The sequence below is a fragment of the Anolis carolinensis genome, chromosome 1 (genome assembly GCF_035594765.1).
Source record: "Anolis carolinensis isolate JA03-04 chromosome 1, rAnoCar3.1.pri, whole genome shotgun sequence".
Lineage (NCBI taxonomy): Eukaryota > Metazoa > Chordata > Lepidosauria > Squamata > Dactyloidae > Anolis > Anolis carolinensis.
Genome location: NC_085841.1, coordinates 348,933,580 through 348,952,809, shown reverse-complemented (window position 1 = coordinate 348,952,809; position 19,230 = coordinate 348,933,580). Strand labels below are relative to the sequence as shown.

At 41.4% G+C, this 19,230-nt stretch overlaps 1 protein-coding gene across 1 annotated transcript; it reads left to right on the top strand.

The window, feature by feature from the left end:
- Positions 1 to 10,389: 10,389 nt before the first annotated feature.
- hsp90aa1 (heat shock protein 90 alpha family class A member 1) lies at positions 10,390 to 19,128 on the top strand. The gene is made up of 11 exons (XM_003224061.4): positions 10,390 to 10,548; positions 13,355 to 13,513; positions 13,592 to 13,958; positions 14,829 to 14,962; positions 15,086 to 15,394; positions 15,757 to 15,922; positions 16,425 to 16,615; positions 16,721 to 16,868; positions 17,045 to 17,313; positions 17,526 to 17,859; positions 18,408 to 19,128. Exons 2-11 carry the CDS (start codon positions 13,355 to 13,357, stop codon positions 18,515 to 18,517), a joined length of 2,187 nt encoding a protein of 728 aa, XP_003224109.2. The 5' UTR covers positions 10,390 to 10,548; the 3' UTR covers positions 18,518 to 19,128.
- Positions 19,129 to 19,230: the final 102 nt, after the last annotated feature.

The following is a 19,230-nucleotide window of genomic DNA, read 5'->3' as shown; positions in this document are numbered from 1 at the left end:
TGGACTTGGTGGGGCTGGAAGAGGAAGAATTGTGAAGGAAGTTGACCATATGAGTCATATAGGAAGACCAGGAGCTTTCTAGAGATAATGTTTTTTAATAAAATCTGTTAATAACCGAATATTCAAAATCAAAACCATAAATGTGAAGGGACGACTGTATTTGCAATTTCATATGTCTGCAACAAATTCTGGAACATATCCCTAATAGGAGTGTCGTACTATATTCTGCTTCCTCTTACAGAATTTGCATTCACTGCTGTTTACCAAAGAACAACGCAAAGCAGAGAGCTAAACAGAACATGCCATATTCTCATCTTTCTTTTCCTGCATCTGTCCTCCATCTTTATCCCAGTTTATACATGCCACAGAATTAACAAGCAGAGGTCTGTGGTGATTGTGTGGTCAGTACCTAACTGCCTGCCAATGCAGAAATCCACAACTAAAGCACTTCTGAGAGATGGTTGTCTATTCTGTGTCTAAAAACCTCCAAGAAAGTGGAGTCTACCATCTTCTGATGTTCTCCAAAAGATGTGAAATCTTGAAACAGGTTGTCTTGACATTTCCTAAGGGTCTTGTCATACCACAAAATTATACCACTATAATTCTACTTGAACCGGCATGATTCTATCATGTTGAATTCTCAGAGTTGCAGTTTAGGGAGGAGTATTTAGAATTTGTAGCAAAAAGTTTTATTATCTCACCAAACTACATACAAACCCCAGGATTCCATGGGTTGCAGCCTTGGCATCTAAAGTGAATCCATTGTGCTATAATTCTGTGTAATATGAAAAGATCCTGTACAACAGAGGAATCCTAATTTACATAGTGCCATCTGTCTCCTTCGTATTTTTCGATGAACTGGTATAAAAGCTCGTTGTCCTAAGAAATTAACAGTCTAAATCTGGAATGCTGTTAGATACATGCACATGCATTAAGTTTCCCTTGCGTGTGCATATGTCTTAATTTGGCTGCAGAGGCTGTTATTACTCCCTCCCTCCATTGCAGTGACTTACTGAATAGCTCTGTATCTCCCCTACAGGCCATTCTGTGCTTTGTGGGAAATCAAAGGATTGCAGAAGTTAGATCATGGCAACTACACCTATTGATAACTGGCAAATAGAAGGAGAAAACGTGGAGGCAGTGACAAACTTTATATTTCTAGGCGCGAAGATCACTGCAGATGCAGACTGCAGCCAGGAAATCAGAAGACGTTTACTTCTTGGGAGGAGAGCAATGGCCAACCTTGACAAAATAGTGAAGAGCAGAGACATCACACTGGCAACGAAGGTCCACATAGTCAAAGCAATGGTATTCCCCATAGTAACCTATGGTTGCAAGAGCTGGACCATAAGGAAGGCTGAGCGAAGGAAGATAAATGCTTTTGAACTCTGGTGCTGGAGGAAAATCCTGAGAGTGCCTTGGACCTCAAGAAGATCCAACCAGTCCATCCTCCAGGAAATAATGCCCAGCTGCTCACTGGAGGGAAGGATATTGGAGGCAAAGTTGAAGTATTTTGGCCACATCATGAGGAGACAGGAAAGCTTGGAAAAGATCACGATGCTGGAGAAAATGGAAGGAAAAAGGAAGAGAGGCCGACCAAGGGCAAGATGGATGAATGGGATCCTTGAAGTGACTGGCTTGACCTTGAAGGAACTGGGAGTGGTGACGGCCGACAGGGAGCTCTGGCGTGGATTGGTCCATGAGGTCACGAAGAGTTGGAAACGACTATGCGACTGAGCAGCAGCAGTTTGACAGAGAATGATGACATTTGCTCTGAGATTCTCCATGGTCATCTCAAGGTGTCCATGCTGCTGTAATCATTTGGCATCTGGTTACAGTAGTGATTCCCAATCTTTGGGCCCCCAAGTGTTTTGGACTTAAGCTCCCACAATTCCAAACATCTGGTAAACTGGCTGAGATTTCTGGGAATTGAAGTCCAAAACACCTAGAGGCCCAAAGATTGGGAACCACTGGGTTACAGGGACACAGCCAGATGTTCCTGCCATTCAGGGGGCTTCAGAGGCTATTCAGTAAGTGTAGGTCTACATTCAGATATACTACACTGCACTGACATACAGGATTGTGACCCAAGACTGTAATTTTAAACATATTTTAAAGATACAAGTCACAATACACATATCCTGAAGCTTTGAGTGGTTAATATGCAAATACAATGAAATGACATCCCGTAAAGCGATTTTTCCCAGGCATGTCCATTGCCTCACACACACTCCAGAAGGTATCCTATATTTAGAATATTTAATTTAAAAAATCAACCCAAAAAACCTGTGCCAACTTATCCAATGGTCATGAGTATTGTACCTGAACTCTTATCCAAAAAGGAGCCACCCCTTCTCTGAGTAGAGTGGCAAAATGAGGGAGTTTAGTCTATCCCAGGAGAATATAAAAAGCATGCAGTTGGCCTGTTCAGTGGTATTACCCTTGACCTAAAACCTGCCTTCAACTTATACATAAGGTCGACTTATACATTAGAATATACAATACATAATACTCAGCTTCTCCGTTATTTTTACACTGAGGTTTATTGCAAATACATGGTGTAAAAACATCAAATGTAGATATCTAAAACAAGCACACAAACAACCCTGCAATAAAAATCCCAGTTAAGTTTATGGCAGTCATTGTCTTGACATATAAAATACATCGAGTTTTAATAAAAGTTCAGCAAGAGGAAATGCAATATTTGGCTTTTAATCGGAAGTACAAACACTCCAGCATAGAAATGTTCCTATTTAAATGTATGCTTCACAAAATAAAAAGGAATTTGAGGAGGGGAGAAGGATTCAGCAGAGCCAAAAATGAATTTTCAGAAAAACATACTACAGGCTGAGTATTCCTAATCCAAAATACTCCAAAATCCTAAAATTGTCCAGACAGGGGGCTGAGACATTAAGACCTTTACTTTCTCGTGATTGAGATTCATTCGTGAACCTTGTTTCAGGCACAAAAGTATTGAAAATATTGCATGCATAATTACTTTCAGACTATGTATGTAAGGTGTATATTAGACATAAATGAATGTTATGTTTAGAGTTGGGTCCTATCTCCATTATGTATGTGTAGTATTCCAAAATCTACTGTGGAAGGATCCAAAACATGGAACACTTCTGGCACCAAGCATTTCAGATAAGAGATAGTCAACCTGTATTTAAAACACTGAAAATAGTTCAAAATCTATCCCCTTTCAAGTACAGGATAAATTCTATGATGCCCACTGAATCAGAGGCACTCAAATATCCACTCTATTAATGCTAATAAGCACATCATTAATTTTTTTTTCTTTTTGGGAGAGAGAATTCTGCATGTAATATGTCTTAATCATGGCTCTGGGTAGTTAATAAAAAGTTATCACATATTTCTTTAGCTGTTGATTTCAAAAGAATGATTTTCCCACTGTTTGCTTCTTAAAATGACCCTTCTGTCATTTTAAATTATGTTCGATGTTAAGTCAAGCACTGCTTCTTTGGAGGAGAAAATATATAACCAGGAATAATTATTTTTGTCTTACTTTGGTGTGTGTATATGTGACCTCAGGTTGCCTGAATTCAAGTGCTTTCAACTCATGGCAAGTCTGTTCATTTCATAGAGCTTTCTGAAGCAAAAAATACTTAGAGGTGATCTTGCCAGTTCCTTCCTTTTAAATATATCTTACAGTCTACTTTGGTAGCCGCCAAAATTGTCAGAAAGAATTTGCTCCATCATCAGTAGAGAAAAGGAACCGGATTGTCTGGCATCATGCTGAGCCGGAAACAAGCCCAACAGCAGAAGGAGAGTCTCACTTTTCTTTATAATTGAGGAGAGGAATGAGAGCTCATCTTCATTTCTCTGAATCTCAAATTCCAAAAGTGTTAAGGCTTTTGGTGTATCTCCTAGGCTCCTTGTAGCAACTTCAAGAGTTCCTGTAATTAATCAACATATATCAGCCTGGAGAGAGTCCTCATGGCCAGGGATGCTGTCACACCCTCACCAAAGCAATAAGCATATTTGTCAGTGGTGAACTGAGGAGCGTGATAGCACTGTAGCTTGCATTCCTGCATGGCAGGAGGGGGCTGGACTAGATGTCCCATAGGGGTCTCTTGGGAACACTTTGGAGCAGAGCTTTCCAAACTGTGTATCAGGACACACTAGTGTGTCGCCTGAAGTCCCCTAAGTGTATCACTTGATAAATGCTTCTCCCCTCCTGACCCCACAAACAAAGGCTGCCTGGCCAGAATGGCAGGGTATCCTTCTTTGAATAGGCTAGGTAGCCACTTGGAGGGAGCATGTTGATTGCCTCTAGAGGAGAAGGCAATGGTGGCAGCTGTCACACCTCAGGTTAGCTTCACCTTGCTATATACACCAGGCTGCACACAGGTTGAAGTCTTTTGTAGTTTATTAGAAAATAGAAGTAAAGTTCCAAAAGATCGTTACAAAATAAAGCCTTAGAGCATAATCCAAGAAATCACCAGGAATAAACAAAGTCCCATTAGAGCATGACAAAGTCCCATGAACATGAACACACAAAGGCTGCAAGAAATCCAGTAGAATGAGAACTTGCTTCTTGGTTGAACGGAAATTTGCTTTGACAAAGGTTTGTCTCCCAACACACCGTTTTAATACTGTTTGCAGAGCATTGTTTTAATACCCTTTGCAGGGCTCGGGCTGTGGCGCAGGCTGGAGAGCAGCTGCAATGAATCACTGCAATGAATCACTCTGACCAGGAGGTCATGGGTTCGAGGCCCGCTCGGAGCCTATGTTTGTCTTGTCTTTGTTCTATGTTAAAAGGCATTGAATGTTTGCCTATATGTGTAATGTGATCCGCCCTGAGTCCCCTTCGGGGTGAGAAGGGCGGAATATAAATGCTGTAAATAAATAAATAAATAAATAAAAGCATTTCTTTGGCCTCTGACCTCCTTCTTGTTTGCTTTCTCACACTCCTTCGAACCCTGAATTCCAAACGGTCAGCTCGATCTAGCGATTCCGTTTAATCAAGGCCAGCCAGCTCGTTAGCGTCTGTCTGCATGCTATCAGACTGAGAACTGTCCTCCTTTTTGAGTCAATTTGCACCTGGCTAGTTTCAGTATCAACATCATTCCCGGCTGTGGGAAAACCTCTCTGTTCCTCATCTTCTACAACAGGGACACTCAGAACCTGAATCCCATAATCCTCATGGGAGTCATTTTGAACCTGAATCCCATAATCCCCATCAGAGTCACTCTGAGGCTCCAGGTGAGTCACAACAGCAGTACCCACTCAGGCAGCACTGAGCCCAAGGTCCCACCATCTCCCTCCTTGTTGTCCTCAGCTTCAGCATCCAGCCTGACCTCCACCTCCACACCCACACCCCCACAGGAGGAGGACAGACCCTCAAAGGGCATCCAATTTAACCCCCTTCAGTCAGGCAAGGACACAGTCAAAGCTCTCCCAACAGACAGTCATCCAGCCTCAGTTCAAAAATCTCCAAAGAAGGAGACTTCTGGACTCCCAGGCAGTCTAGATCTGGAAGAAAGCACCCAAAGGACATCTAGTCCAACCTCTTTCAGCCAGGAAGGAGGACACAAGCAAAACACCCCTTGATGGCCATTCAGCCTCTGTATAAAAACCTTGAGAGAGGTTTAATTATTAAAGAAGTGGAATGCTGGTGCTGTTCAAGTGTAGGTACTGTTATGCCTTTTATAATTTGCACAATTTATTGATTCAGGTGCAGTAATTTCCACTAAAATGCCATACATAAGTTTCTATTTAAGAAAAGAAAATGTGTTGACAGTGATGTTTGTGATGAACCACATGGAGCAGCTCTAGAGGAAACTACACAAGAATCAACTGTTGTATATAAGAAGTGTGAAGGAAATATTTCCAAACCCTATTTATACAGTAAAGATTATATGAAACTAATAACATATATAATACTGTATAATATATTTTATGAAACTCTTATGAGGAGTTAGTTTAACCTTCAAATTGCTAATAGAACTGAACCACCATATTGTGAAAGGATGCATGTCTAAAAAGTGTGTCACCAGTAACGAAAAGTTTGGAAAGATCTGTTTTGGAGAACAGAAAAAGCATACACACCCAGAGGTGTATTTCTGTGGAATGTCAGAAAGATAAGCTAGTATTCAGTTTAGAACAAAAGATATAGAGAAGATATATATTTTTAGATTGCTTTCCAAACCAACAGTCTAACTTCAGAGAAGCTGCCAGAAGGTTGAAAAAAAACCAACAACACAATATCTAGTTGAAAGGGCATCATTTGCATAGAAATATTCACGCCTAATTGTTTGATAGTTTTTGTTGCTTGAGAATTTTCTGATGAACATGAGCCTTGTGGTTTACACTGTGATGAGGTAATAATGTTTTCACACTGTTTTCACATTGCCAATTACAAGAGTTTTATGTAAATACAGAAGGTTATAAATTCCTGTTCAAGATTACATGCTTTAGAAAAAGCCTGGGCTTTAGAAAATTATCTCTCAGGTTTTCTGTCCTTTCTGCAAAATGTCATATTAAAGGCTGTAATTGCATTCCTATCTTTAGAATTTTATTTCTTTAAAATATTGAGAACAAGTGAATGACTTCAAAGAGGATGTTGCTCAAAAGTACACAGCAATCATACCACAAGAGAGCCCAACTCAGGACCAGATATTGCAAATTATACTGTTTTATGGGACCCTCCACATGGAGCATTTTTGCTCCGTTTTGCCACATTATTTAGCAGCAAAGATGGGGCCCGCCACGTGCCAACACACGACGCTTGGTAGGCCCTGCCTACATACCTCCCAAAGTGGAGAGGAAATGCCACTACGTGAAAGAAAGTGTATAACCGCACTTTCCTACCCTTTCCCCCCATATGACGAGGGAAAGGGCGGTGGGGCAACGCACCATACGATGGAGGGAGGACGCGTGGGGTGCCATGTGTGAATTGGGAATGGTCTTATATCATTTTGATTGTATAAATTGGTTAGTTTGTTTTAGGATACTACAGTAGAGTCTCACTTATCCAACCTTCACTTATCCAACGTTCTGTATTATCCAACGCAGTCTGCCTTTTAGTAGTGAATGTTTTTGTAATCAATGTTTTCAATATATTCAGATGTTTTGGTATTAAATTTGTAAATACAGTAATTACTACATAATGTTACCTTGTATTGAACTGCTTTTTCTGTCAGTTTGTTGTAAAACATGATGTTTTGATGCTTAATTTGTAAAATCATAATGTAATTTGACGTTTAATAGACTTTTCCTTAATCCCTCCATATTATCCAATATTTTCGCTTATCCAACGTTCTGCCGGCATGTTTATGTTGGATAAGCGAGACTCTACTGTATTGTAATTTTTGCATTTTATCCAGATAATTTATTTCATATTGGTTTGGTATATTTTATATTTTATTATTCCTTCCTTTCTGTATTTCTTTGTGCATATGCATTTAATTTTTTCATAATCTGTCTGTTTTATGCAATCAGATAGTCATTTGTGGTATTAAGACTTTCTGGAGCCACTTCCACACAGCTGAATAAAATCCCACATTTTCTGCTTTTAAATGGAATATATGGCTGTGTGGAAGGGTCCTGGGGGTAAAAACAAAGGGCGGGGTATAATGGTTTATTTTAAATGAACTAGGGCCCTTGTCTACTGCTACATAATATGGTTTGAAGCTGTATTATATGGCTGTGTAGAGGGGCCCCAGGTTGGCAATGAATTCCCTGAAAGAAACCATACATGCAGGTAATTTTATGAGTCACTTTTCCAGATTGGTTCAAAGAGTTTATTGTTTTTGGAAGAGCATGTGCTATTATTGGAGTACAGGGTTATAGCTAAGAATCCAATGTTTCTTTTCCAACTGCCTTCAGTCTTTCTAAACATTGCTGTGTTTTCTAATGAAGCTATTGATGGAGACTATTTTTGGATCAGTCTCTTGGAATTAGTTTGAACATTGTTGCCATGGCCGGTTTGTTGTTGACCAAGGACGTTATCCCCTGTCTCCATACTATGCTTGATTTTTAAACTGCTCTCTCGTGTTTCCTTTAATAGCCTTTCCCCCCAAGCTAAGCAGGCCCAAATGTTGTAATCTTTCTTTCATTTGCTCTAGAACTGCCACTGTTGGCACAGCTCTTTGTGTCGAATGAGCTTCTAGCCAAAGACATCACATTCGTTCAACTAATGAGACTCATTAGTGCTACCAAAAATTCCCAATACCTTAATGTATTATTTAAAAGGATGATTCCTTCAAATGTTTCAGACATTCTGGCTCCACAAACCTTCCTTATTTCAGACAACTTTAAAGTGCCGAGTCTAAGCAAATCATAAAGCTGTCCCAATGACACTTTTTCTTTTCAGCTCCATTTCAGATGTGCATTTCTCTGTGGGTTTCTTCAGATACAGGAGGCATTTTTAAAAAAGGCATAGATTATATTACTTTAAACTAGTTTAATCCATGTAGCCAATTTTATTTATTTATTTACAGTATTTATATTCCGCCCTTCTCACCCCGAAGGGGACTTGGGGCAGATCACAATGTACATATAAATGGCAAACATCCAATGCCATTAGACATATGACATATAGACAGACAGAGGCAATATGCCTTGAGCAAACCTCGGGCCCTCCAGGTGTTTTGGACTCCAACTTCCACCATTCCTAACAGCCTCAGGCCCCTTCCTTTTCCCCCTCAGCCGCTTAAGCCTGAGGCTGTTAGGAATGGTGGGAGTTGGAGTCCAAAACACCTGGTGGGCCCAAGTTTGCCTAGGCCTGCTATATCACATTAGACAGTGCTAAGCTAAAAGTGTGTGCCATGCCTAAAATGTGAAGTACTTTAAGCACTGTAGACTATTTATATATGTTATTCTCCAGAACATTTCCTCCCTCAGGACTGACAGGCAACACATACCGTAGTGAAACCTCTAAGAGTCTTCTCCAGTTTTTATTGTAACATGGCTTCCTAGTGCTCTATTTAATGAGAGCGAGGTGTTTCCTCAGGTTTCCAGGCGCTTCTTCAGGGAGGGAGGGGGAAATAGAGGAGTGCCGCCGCCTTCCCGCCTTTTCTGGGACATTCTGAGGGCGCCGAGGGGGACAGCCCAACTGTCAGGAGAGCTCTTCGGAGGGGGGCGGGCACAGCGGCGGGAACAGCCCAACCGACTCTCCACGTGAGGAGAGGGCAAAGCTCCGCCCCTCGTCTTGGCGATGATGTCATCTCGCTCAATCTGCAGAAGGCGCAGGCGCAGTCTCTACTGGTGAAAGGGGGGAGTAACTTGAGTACTTTCGCACTGTGCGCATGCGTAGATGAGAAACTAAGGAGCCTAATAGAAAGAGAGGAAAGAATCCACCAAGAGATGTTCAATGTGTTGTCGAAGGCTTTCATGGTTTGCTTGTAAGTTTTCCGGGCTGTATGGCCATTTTCCAGAAGCATTCTCTCCTGACGTTTTGCCTACATCTATGGCAGGCATTCTCAAATGTTGAATGTGAAATGTTCTGCTTGAGGCAAAGTGTGAATGTAGCAATTGGCCACCTTGATTTGCATTGAATAGCCTTGCAGCTTCAAAGACTGGCTGCTTCCTGCCCTCCCAACAAGGGATCCCCAGGCAGGAAGCAGTCAGGCTTTGAAGCTGCAAGCCCAACTCAATGCTAAACAAGCTGGCCAACTGAAGCATTCACACTTGCCTCCAACATACAAGAGTTCTTTCTCGCACCCTGGACATTATTCCACAGATACAGTAGAGTCTCACTTATCCAACGTTCTGGATTATCCAACGCATTTTTGTAGACAATGTTTTAAATAAATCGTGATATTTTGGTGCTAAATTCGTAAATACAGTAATTACTACGTAGCATTACTGCATACTGAACTACTTTTTCTGTCAAATGTGTTGTATAACATGATGTTTTGGTGCTTAATTTGTAAAATCATAACCTAATTTGAAGTTTAGTAGGCTTCTCCTTAATCTCTCCTTATTATCCAACATATTCGCTTATCCAACGTTCTGCCGGCCCGTTTATGTTGGATAAGTGAGACTCTACTGTATATAAACCTCCCTTGCCTAGTTTCCAACATACCTCACAACCTCTGAGGATGCCTTGCCATAGATGTGGGCGAAACGTCAGGAGAGAATGCTTCTGGAAAATACAGTCCGGAAAACATACAACCCTCAGTCCACTAAGAGTTATGGCTTTCCCTGCGAGGACGTCTGCGCAAGCGCAGTGCAAGCCTAGAGGCGGAGGGGAGGCAAGTCTCCCTCCCTTGCACTCGCGACGGCGCGCATGCGTGCTTGGTGAGGAAAAGGAGTGGGTGGCGGTTTAGAGAGAGGAAGCGAGAGAGTAGGTTCCATCAGGCGCATGCGCGTTGTGTCCGCTCAACGCCCGCGCGACGAAGCCCCGCCCCCTTCGCCTGTTCTGTCAGTGAAGGTTCCCGATGGTTCTGGAAAGAGGCGGCGGCGCAGGTATAAAAACCCAGTGAGAGGCGGGGGCGCAGTGCAGTCGGTGAGCAACCGCCGGAGAGTGAACATCGTGGGAGAGCTCTTGAGCAGCAACTGATCTTTAACGCCGCCAAGGTGAGAAGACGGGATCGGAGAGACGTGGGGAATACTGTAACAACTAAATAATTTCCCACATTTTCTGCTTTGAACTGGACTATATGGCCGTGCGGAGTCAAATAACCCAGTTCAAGGCAGACATTGTGTGATTTTCTACCTTGTGTGGAAGGGCCCTGAGACTGCTTTGGTATGAATGGCGGAGGGTAGGGGTCCGAGTACGTCAGAGAAAGGATTGTGAAGAGAAAACGCCATTAAAGGCCGATGAATTTTCCTGTGTAGCCTTACAAATCGACTAATGGCTGCCTTTGGTTTGCAAGGGAGAAGATGGGCGGCTGTGAATGGCGGAGGAGTTAATGGCGATGGCCTGTGTTTATATGTTTTTAATATAATCAATGTCTAACGCCATTTTATATTTTATTCTACTGAGGCGATGGATTGTTGACAATTTGGAAGTCATTCAGATCCTTTTTGGGGTGGGATAAAGTGGCGTTGACTGATTGCCAATTTGGGAGCCACTCTAGATGGTTTTCGGGAGTAAATAATGCAGTAAAATGGAGAAGTGTGTGTGTGTTGGGAAGAAGGGGAAAGGCGAAAGCAGCCCAGTTTAGCCCAGGCTAAGTTTAGAGCAAGTTACAAATCCTTGCAGCCGTGCCAATCAATGAATGAATGACAGGTTTCACTTCGTTGCCATAACGCAGGCCTGGGCAACCATAGGCCGTCCAGATTGTTTTGGACTTCAACTCCCAGCATTCCTCACCGCCTCAGGCCCCTTCCTTTTCCCCCTCAGCCGCTTAAGCGGCTGAGGGGGAAAAGGAAAGGGCCTGAGGCGGTGAGGAATGTTGGGAGTTGAAGTTCAAAACGCCTGGATTGCCCAGGCCTGTTATAACGTCATTATTACCCCGTTTCCCCCCCTCATTGCAGCCCTAGTCATGGATGTAAGGGGGGGGACACCGGGCGGAGCGGGGATTGGCTGGCGGGAGGAGGTGGGCGGGGCTTCGGTCCTGTGGGGGCGGGAAAGCTCTAGCAGTTTCTAGAAGGCTTCTTCCCCCTCCCAGGCCGACAGATGGCGCAGAGGTTCTTAATACTCAGGGGAAACAGTCCTTTGGCCTGAATTTGGAAAGGGAGAGGGGGGGGGGTAGTCCAGTCACACCTTTGAAACAGCCAGGCTTTGAAGCTGCCAGGCTAGTCAATGGTAATCAAGCTGGCCCATTGAAACATTCTTGGAGCCTCCGGTGGCCTAGGGGATAAAAGCCTCGTGACTTGGTTGGGTTGCTGACCTGATGGCTGCCAGGTTCGAATCCCACCCGGGGAGAGTGCGGATGAGCTCCCTCTTATCAGCTCCATGCGGGGACATGAGAAGCCTCCCACAAGGATGGTAAAACATCTGGGCGTCCCCTGGGCAACGTCCTTGCAGACGGCCAATTCTTTCACTCCAGAAGCAACTCCGGTTGCTCCTGACACGGAAAAAAAAATTGAAACATTCTCACTTGCCTCAGGCAGACGAGTTCTTTCTCCCACCCTGAACATTCCACTCAGGAATCAGCCAGGTTTTGAAGTTGCCGGGCTATTCAGTGCTAATCAAGCTGGCCTATTGAAATGTTCACACTTGTCCCAGGCAGAAAAAAGTTTTTTCTCCCACCCTGCATCTTCCACGGATATATGAATCCCACTTGCCTAGTTTCCTACCTAACACACCTCACAACCCCTGAGGATGTGGGCAAAACGTCAGGAGAGAATGCTTCTGGAACATGGCCACACGGCTTGGAAAACTCACAGCAACTGACAGAAGTTTTTACAGGAGAGTCTCACTTATCAAACGTAAACGGGCTGGCAGAATGTTGGATAAGCGAATATGTTGGATAATAAGGAGGGATTAAGGAAAAGCCTATTAAACGTCCAATTAGGTTATGATTTTACAAATTAAGTACCAAAACATCACAATGTATTGAAAACATTGAGTACAAAAACATTGACTACTAATAGGCAGACTGTGTTGGATAATCCAGAACGTTGGATAAGTGAGACTCTACTTTGTGAGGGGGAAAAACATAGAAATCCAGCAACATTTTGTGGCTGGGAGAGGCAGAACCCTCGAGGGTTTTTTTTCCCCCTGTTAAAAGTTCACCGGGATCCAAGAAAGATTTGTTAGAAATTTATTTCACCTCCCAACAAAGGGTTCCCTCAGACAGGAAGCAGCCAGACTTTGAAGCTGCAGGACCATTCAGTGCTAATCAAGCTGACCAATTGCAACATTCACACCTGCGTCAGGCAGAAAAGAATTCTTTCTCCCACCCTGAACATTCCAGCCTGAAAAAATAAAAATGGTGAGAGTAAATAAAATCTGTAAATTTCATTCAGAACATGAGGCTTAGTGGAACTTGATCCCAATATGAGGTTGAAAAGAGAACTCAATGGACAAATTTATTAACATTGCTAATGGTAGTAGCAAATCCTTCAATTGTATAGATTTTTTTCCTTTGAAAATATAGAACCTAATGTGAAATGGGTTTCTTAATGCCTGCAGGAGAGTTTGCAAATTGCAAGGGTGTTCTGTTACTTCATAAGGAATTAATGCTTTTTAAATATGTCATAAATTATACAAAATAACATGTTGATTAAGGTACTTTTGCTGACAAAGCAGAATTTCTCTAGTGTTTTTCTTTTTTGCCATAAGGACCACTACTGACCTCAAAACTCTTGGATTGGCAATAATTAAGAGGAACATCAAAGCTACTAGTGATCTAGATTATGAGCATAATTAGCTATTATTTTATAGTTGTTTCCCGAAACTTGTATTTAAAGGGTTATTTCGCTTTGTTGGCAGATGCCAGAGGAAGTACAGACACAAGACCAGCCAATGGAGGAGGAGGTGGAGACCTTTGCCTTCCAGGCAGAGATAGCTCAGTTGATGTCCTTGATAATCAACACTTTCTATTCAAACAAGGAAATCTTTCTGAGAGAGCTGATCTCCAACTCTTCTGATGTAAGTAAATAGCTGTAGAGGGAGAGCAGTAATTTTTGCCTTGGGTCACCTGTGCCCTAAAAGCTTTGTTCTTTGTAGGCTTTGGATAAAATCCGATACGAGAGCTTGACTGATCCTAGCAAACTGGATTCTGGAAAGGACCTGAAGATCAATCTTATTCCCAACAAGCTTGACCGTAGCCTGACCATTGTGGATACTGGCATTGGGATGACCAAAGCTGACCTGGTTAATAACCTGGGTACCATTGCAAAGTCTGGCACGAAGGCCTTCATGGAAGCCTTGCAGGCCGGAGCAGATATCTCCATGATTGGTCAATTTGGTGTTGGTTTCTACTCTGCCTATTTGGTCGCTGAGAAGGTTACCGTGATCACCAAGCACAACGATGATGAGCAGTACGCCTGGGAGTCCTCTGCCGGTGGATCGTTCACTGTCAGACTGGATAATGGTAAGGACTGCTTGCTGAAGTTCCATCTTTAGTAAGAAATTTTAACCTTTATGTAGAACAATTAGATACAATGCTGTAGATGTAGTTACTGATGAGTTGATCATGATTATTGAACCTGAGTCCATGTCCAATTTCCATGAGGGAGTGGTAGCTGCAGCTTTTAAGGTACAGTGTTCTAGTCATTATTTGGGCAGGGAAAGCAACAGAGGAATGAAGCTAGTTTGTGTAGTTGACTGTCTCTTTGAAGAACCACCTGGGTCACTGGAGTGTTGTGTGGTTTCCCAGCTGTATGGCCATGTTTCAGCCATGTGCTAGACTATGGCCATGAATCCCGGAAACCACACAACACTCCAGTTATTCCAGCTGTGAAAGCCGTCGACAATACAGCTGGGTCAGGCTTGCTCCTTTCTGTGCTTTTCTTCCAATGCAGGGAAAGCAAAAGAAGAAAAGTCTGCTCCAAGGGCCAGACAGCTTTTGGACCTAGGATTATTAATAACCCCTAGCATCGTTCTTGTCTGTATATGGGAAGGGGAAATCTAAGGGGATTATCACACTAATCTATTAAAGAGTTGCTATCCCACATTAAATTCTTTGTTTCTTGTTGAATTCTGTGATTTGCAGCTTTGGGAAGAGTCTTGGGCTTCACTTAACTACAAATCCCAGGTTTCTTCAGGAGGCAACTACAGGATTTGAAATGGGATGACAACTCTTTAAAAGCTATTGCTGTTATAGTGGATTAGAACTAAAATTAAGGAGTGATTGTATCAGGTTCATGTTGCTGCTCTCATCTTCCAAGAGTGGATAGTTCATGATTTTTGAAGCAGGTTTTTGTGGCACTGACAATAAATCCTATAATTCATGGTGTTGCAGGTGAGCCTTTAGGCCGTGGCACCAAGGTTATCTTGCATCTGAAAGAAGACCAGACAGAGTATTTGGAGGAAAGGCGAATCAAGGAGATTGTCAAGAAGCATTCCCAGTTCATTGGCTATCCTATAACACTTTTTGTAAGTGGCTTACATATTTTGAAAAACAGTCTAATGTGTTTTTTGAGTGGGTTCCCTCCCCCTTTTTTCTCTTGTTGAAATGACTAAAATTCACTGGTCTTTACCTTTTTTACGTATGTGCAGGTGGAGAAGGAGCGTGATAAAGAGGTGAGCGATGATGAGGCAGAGGAAAAGGAGGAAGAGAAGGAGGAAAAAGAAGAGAAGCCAGAAGATAAACCAGAGATTGAGGATGTTGGCTCTGATGAGGAAGAAGAAAAGAAAGATGGTGACAAGAAGAAGAAAAAGAAGATCAAGGAAAAGTACATTGATGAGGAAGAGCTCAATAAGACAAAGCCCATTTGGACCAGGAATCCAGATGACATTACTAATGAAGAATATGGAGAATTCTACAAGAGCCTGACCAATGACTGGGAGGATCATCTAGCAGTTAAAGTAAGATTATTGCTGATGTGTCTGTGATGCCAGATATTCTAAATCAAAACACTAGTTTAGGAAATTTACATACCAAGTGTTAAATTGGTAGTTTCTTAGATCTGTTGGTTCCCTTTTTAGAACTTATTTTCTGCCCAATTTTATATAAGCATTAAATTAAATACAATTGAAACACTTTCTCCCTTAATAGTTGCACTCTACTAGTTTGAAAAAATGCATAACTAGGTTTTCTGTTAAGTGATAAATCAATGGTAATGTTTCTTAGTGATTTAGGTGTCTACATGTATGCATTCTCTTGTGTTGTGTTGTCAAACGGCACTTAATTGAATTCCCTCTTAAGTTTGCATATCTCCCTCTTGCAGCACTTCTCAGTTGAAGGGCAGCTTGAATTCAGAGCCCTCTTGTTTGTCCCAAGACGTGCCCCTTTTGACTTGTTTGAGAACAGAAAGAAAAAGAACAACATCAAGCTGTACGTGCGCAGAGTGTTCATTATGGACAACTGTGAAGAACTAATCCCTGAATATTTGAGTAAGTAATTCTGCATGTGCTAAAATTTTCCAGGTCAACTAGGGCAAAAGCTTGCGCCACACAACATTGATGTAAATTCAGCATATTTTGGAATGGCATACTCAAAAAGCTATGTTGGTGCAGACCAAAGGTTTCATTTGTTAATGGTCTCAGGCAACACATTTCATCTCTTTGTCTTAATTTTGCAGAGTTAAGTCATTGGGGGTTACATTTGGCTATCACAGCTAATAATTTAACAGCCTTTCCATATGAATTAATCTTTACTAAATTTAAAAGTATATTTAGACCACCTTTTTGTGCTGTTCTGTTGATAATGCCAATTTAGTGCTTGTCATGTATGTAAATGAAAGTCATGTATGTTAACCTTAAACCAATATGTTAAGTTTCCCTTCAAGGGGGAAAAGACAACTTAAATTCAAGCAATATGGTCTCCATAGATCTTTCAAGCTTGTTAGATATATAGGATTTTGTTCTATATGATTGATTAAAATGTTCTTTACAGATTTCATGAGGGGTGTTGTTGATTCAGAAGACTTGCCTCTAAATATCTCACGTGAAATGCTGCAGCAGAGCAAGATTTTGAAAGTGATCAGGAAGAATTTGGTCAAGAAATGCTTGGAACTCTTCACGGAATTGGCAGAAGATAAAGAGAATTACAAGAAGTTCTATGAACAGTTCTCCAAAAACATTAAGGTAGGTTTGGTTAGTTAAGAAGTTGCACTTAACTAACTTTAAGTTCTTTGTCTCAAGTTTTTTTTTTTACATTTGTATAAACACAATGTTTTTTAATTCTTAAAGCTTGGCATACACGAGGATTCACAGAATCGCAAGAAGCTGTCAGAGTTGTTGAGATACTATACTTCTGCATCTGGAGATGAAATGGTGTCACTCAAGGATTACTGCACACGGATGAAGGAAAACCAGAAGCATGTATACTATATCACAGGCAAGTATTACTTTTTATTAGTCTGATCTTTTGGCTTGATCTTCAGCGTCGTATGGCTCGCCAGACCTGACAAATAATTTTAGGCCAATTGGTTTTGGCATTTTTGAAAGAAAAAAGCAAAACCAAAATTTTTGACAAATGAATGGAACTTGCTGAAGTCTATTCTTATTCTCTAGGTGAAACCAAAGATCAAGTAGCAAACTCTGCTTTTGTGGAGAGACTTCGTAAACATGGTTTGGAAGTAATCTACATGATTGAGCCTATTGATGAGTATTGTGTGCAGCAACTAAAGGAATTTGAGGGGAAGACATTGGTTTCAGTAACCAAAGAAGGACTGGAGCTTCCTGAAGATGAAGAGGAGAAAAAGAAACAGGAGGAAAAGAAGGCGAAGTTTGAAAATCTCTGCAAGATCATGAAAGATATACTTGAAAAGAAAGTAGAGAAGGTAACTTATGTTTTTTATTGGTATTTAGTAAAAATGAGTTCCGCGGGAAGCCTCATTGCATTTGTTTTACCCAAGCAGTAAGACCATAGAGATGTTTTTCTGGGTGAATTTACTTGGAGGTGCTATGATTAAAATTTTCTGTGAATTAGTTTCTTGGCACTGAAAACAATTTGAAAATAGCACTAAGCAAGCATTTTGTTGTGCTTCCGCAGGTGGTTGTCTCAAACCGGCTGGTGACTTCCCCTTGCTGTATTGTGACCAGCACATACGGCTGGACCGCCAACATGGAGAGGATCATGAAGGCCCAGGCGCTCAGGGACAACTCCACCATGGGCTACATGGCTGCCAAGAAACATCTGGAGATCAACCCCGACCACTCAATTATTGAGACCTTGAGGCAGAAGGCGGAAGCGGACAAGAACGACAAGTCCGTCAAGGATCTGGTCATCTTGCTGTATGAGACTGCCCTCCTGTCCTCAGGCTTCAGTCTGGAGGATCCTCAGACTCATGCCAACCGGATCTATAGAATGATCAAACTTGGCCTGGGTAGGTTGAATTTCTTATGTTCTAACTATTTTTGGCTTGAATGGTTGTCTTTCAAAATCATGGTTGAAACTAGCTTTCTATTTAAAAAAAAAAAAAGAACAGAAGGAAGACAGCAAATCTTGTTTGATAATCTTTAGTTAACTACAGGCAAGTCCCAGTTTTGTAGGTTTGCTCTTAAGTTGAATCTGTGCAAGTTAGAACAGATACATTTTAAGTGTAACTCCAGCCAATTTTTTGTTTTTTTGGATAGCCTAGGGATGGGTCAACACCCATGTAATACTTGTTTTGATGCCTGTTGTCCTATTCAAAGGATTTCACCTCACTTTATGTCCCTGTGATAACTGGGTTTTGAAAATTTTGGGTTGTTGTGAAAATAAGGGTTTGGTGATAAAGAGCATCAATAACTTTTCAGAAGTGAATTTCTTTTCCTAGGAGTACAATTTTATCTATTTCCTGTTGTCTCACCTCTGTTCATAACCAGGATGTATCAGCAAGTTTGTGTAGATGAGGAAAGCTGTTAATTACAATGTGATTTAAATTTTGTGCAGGCATCGATGAAGATGACACTGCTGCAGAGGAACCGAGCCCTGCAGTTGCTGAAGAGATGCCACCCCTTGAAGGAGATGATGATACATCGCGCATGGAAGAAGTGGATTAATTTTCCAACTACTTAAACAAAAAATGGGGATATATTTCCTTCAACATTGGCTTTGAATAAGTTATATTTTGTATATTATGAATGTTACCTGCCAAAAAGGTCTTGACACTTGTCTGCATTCCCTCTTTATATTTATTTTTGAAGATGTTATACCTTTATTTTTGTTACATTTGCTTTTTTAGGTAATGTGAGATGCCACTGAGGGAGTGTTCTTTCTTGATGTATAACACTGTACAATCCTAGCTATATTGGAAAGTGAGAAATTGCTTGGTTAGTCAATGGCAGGATTCTTTGCTGGCTGTGGTCAGAAAAAGGGATGTTTGGGAAGTTAAACATGTTTTGCAAATTTTGTTAAACCTCTTGAAGTTCTGCTAATGAACAACTGTAATATAACGATACCTAGTAACTAGGTATTGGACCTGAATATTGGGAGTATGTAACATCTTAGAGTTTCAAGCTATTGATGTTTAGTCCTTTTATACTGTAAAAATGATTCTAAATTCCACACTTACAATAGAATAGAATCTACTGTAAATCTATTGTGACTAATGCAGTTTTGCATGTACAGTTCTACTCTGGAAGTATCTAGAAGTAAAAGTGTTCTGAATGAATCTTGACTCTTAATAAGTATCAATTGAATGCTTTCAGACATAAAAACTGTAGAGAACAGGGGTGGGATGCAGAGAGGTAGAGGTTCAGTGTAGTGACTAGAA

What these genes read in the sequence shown, in the direction of transcription:
- hsp90aa1 (XM_003224061.4), top strand. Translation starts at nt 13,355, where the DNA reads ATGCCAGAGGAAGTACAGACACAAGACCAGCCAATGGAGGAGGAGGTG. An exon ending in GCTATCCTATAACACTTTTT is followed by an intron (nt 14,963 to 15,085) that starts GTAAGTGGCTTA and finishes ACGTATGTGCAG; the next exon opens with GTGGAGAAGGAGCGTGATAA. An exon ending in AGGATCATCTAGCAGTTAAA is followed by an intron (nt 15,395 to 15,756) that starts GTAAGATTATTG and finishes TCCCTCTTGCAG; the next exon opens with CACTTCTCAGTTGAAGGGCA.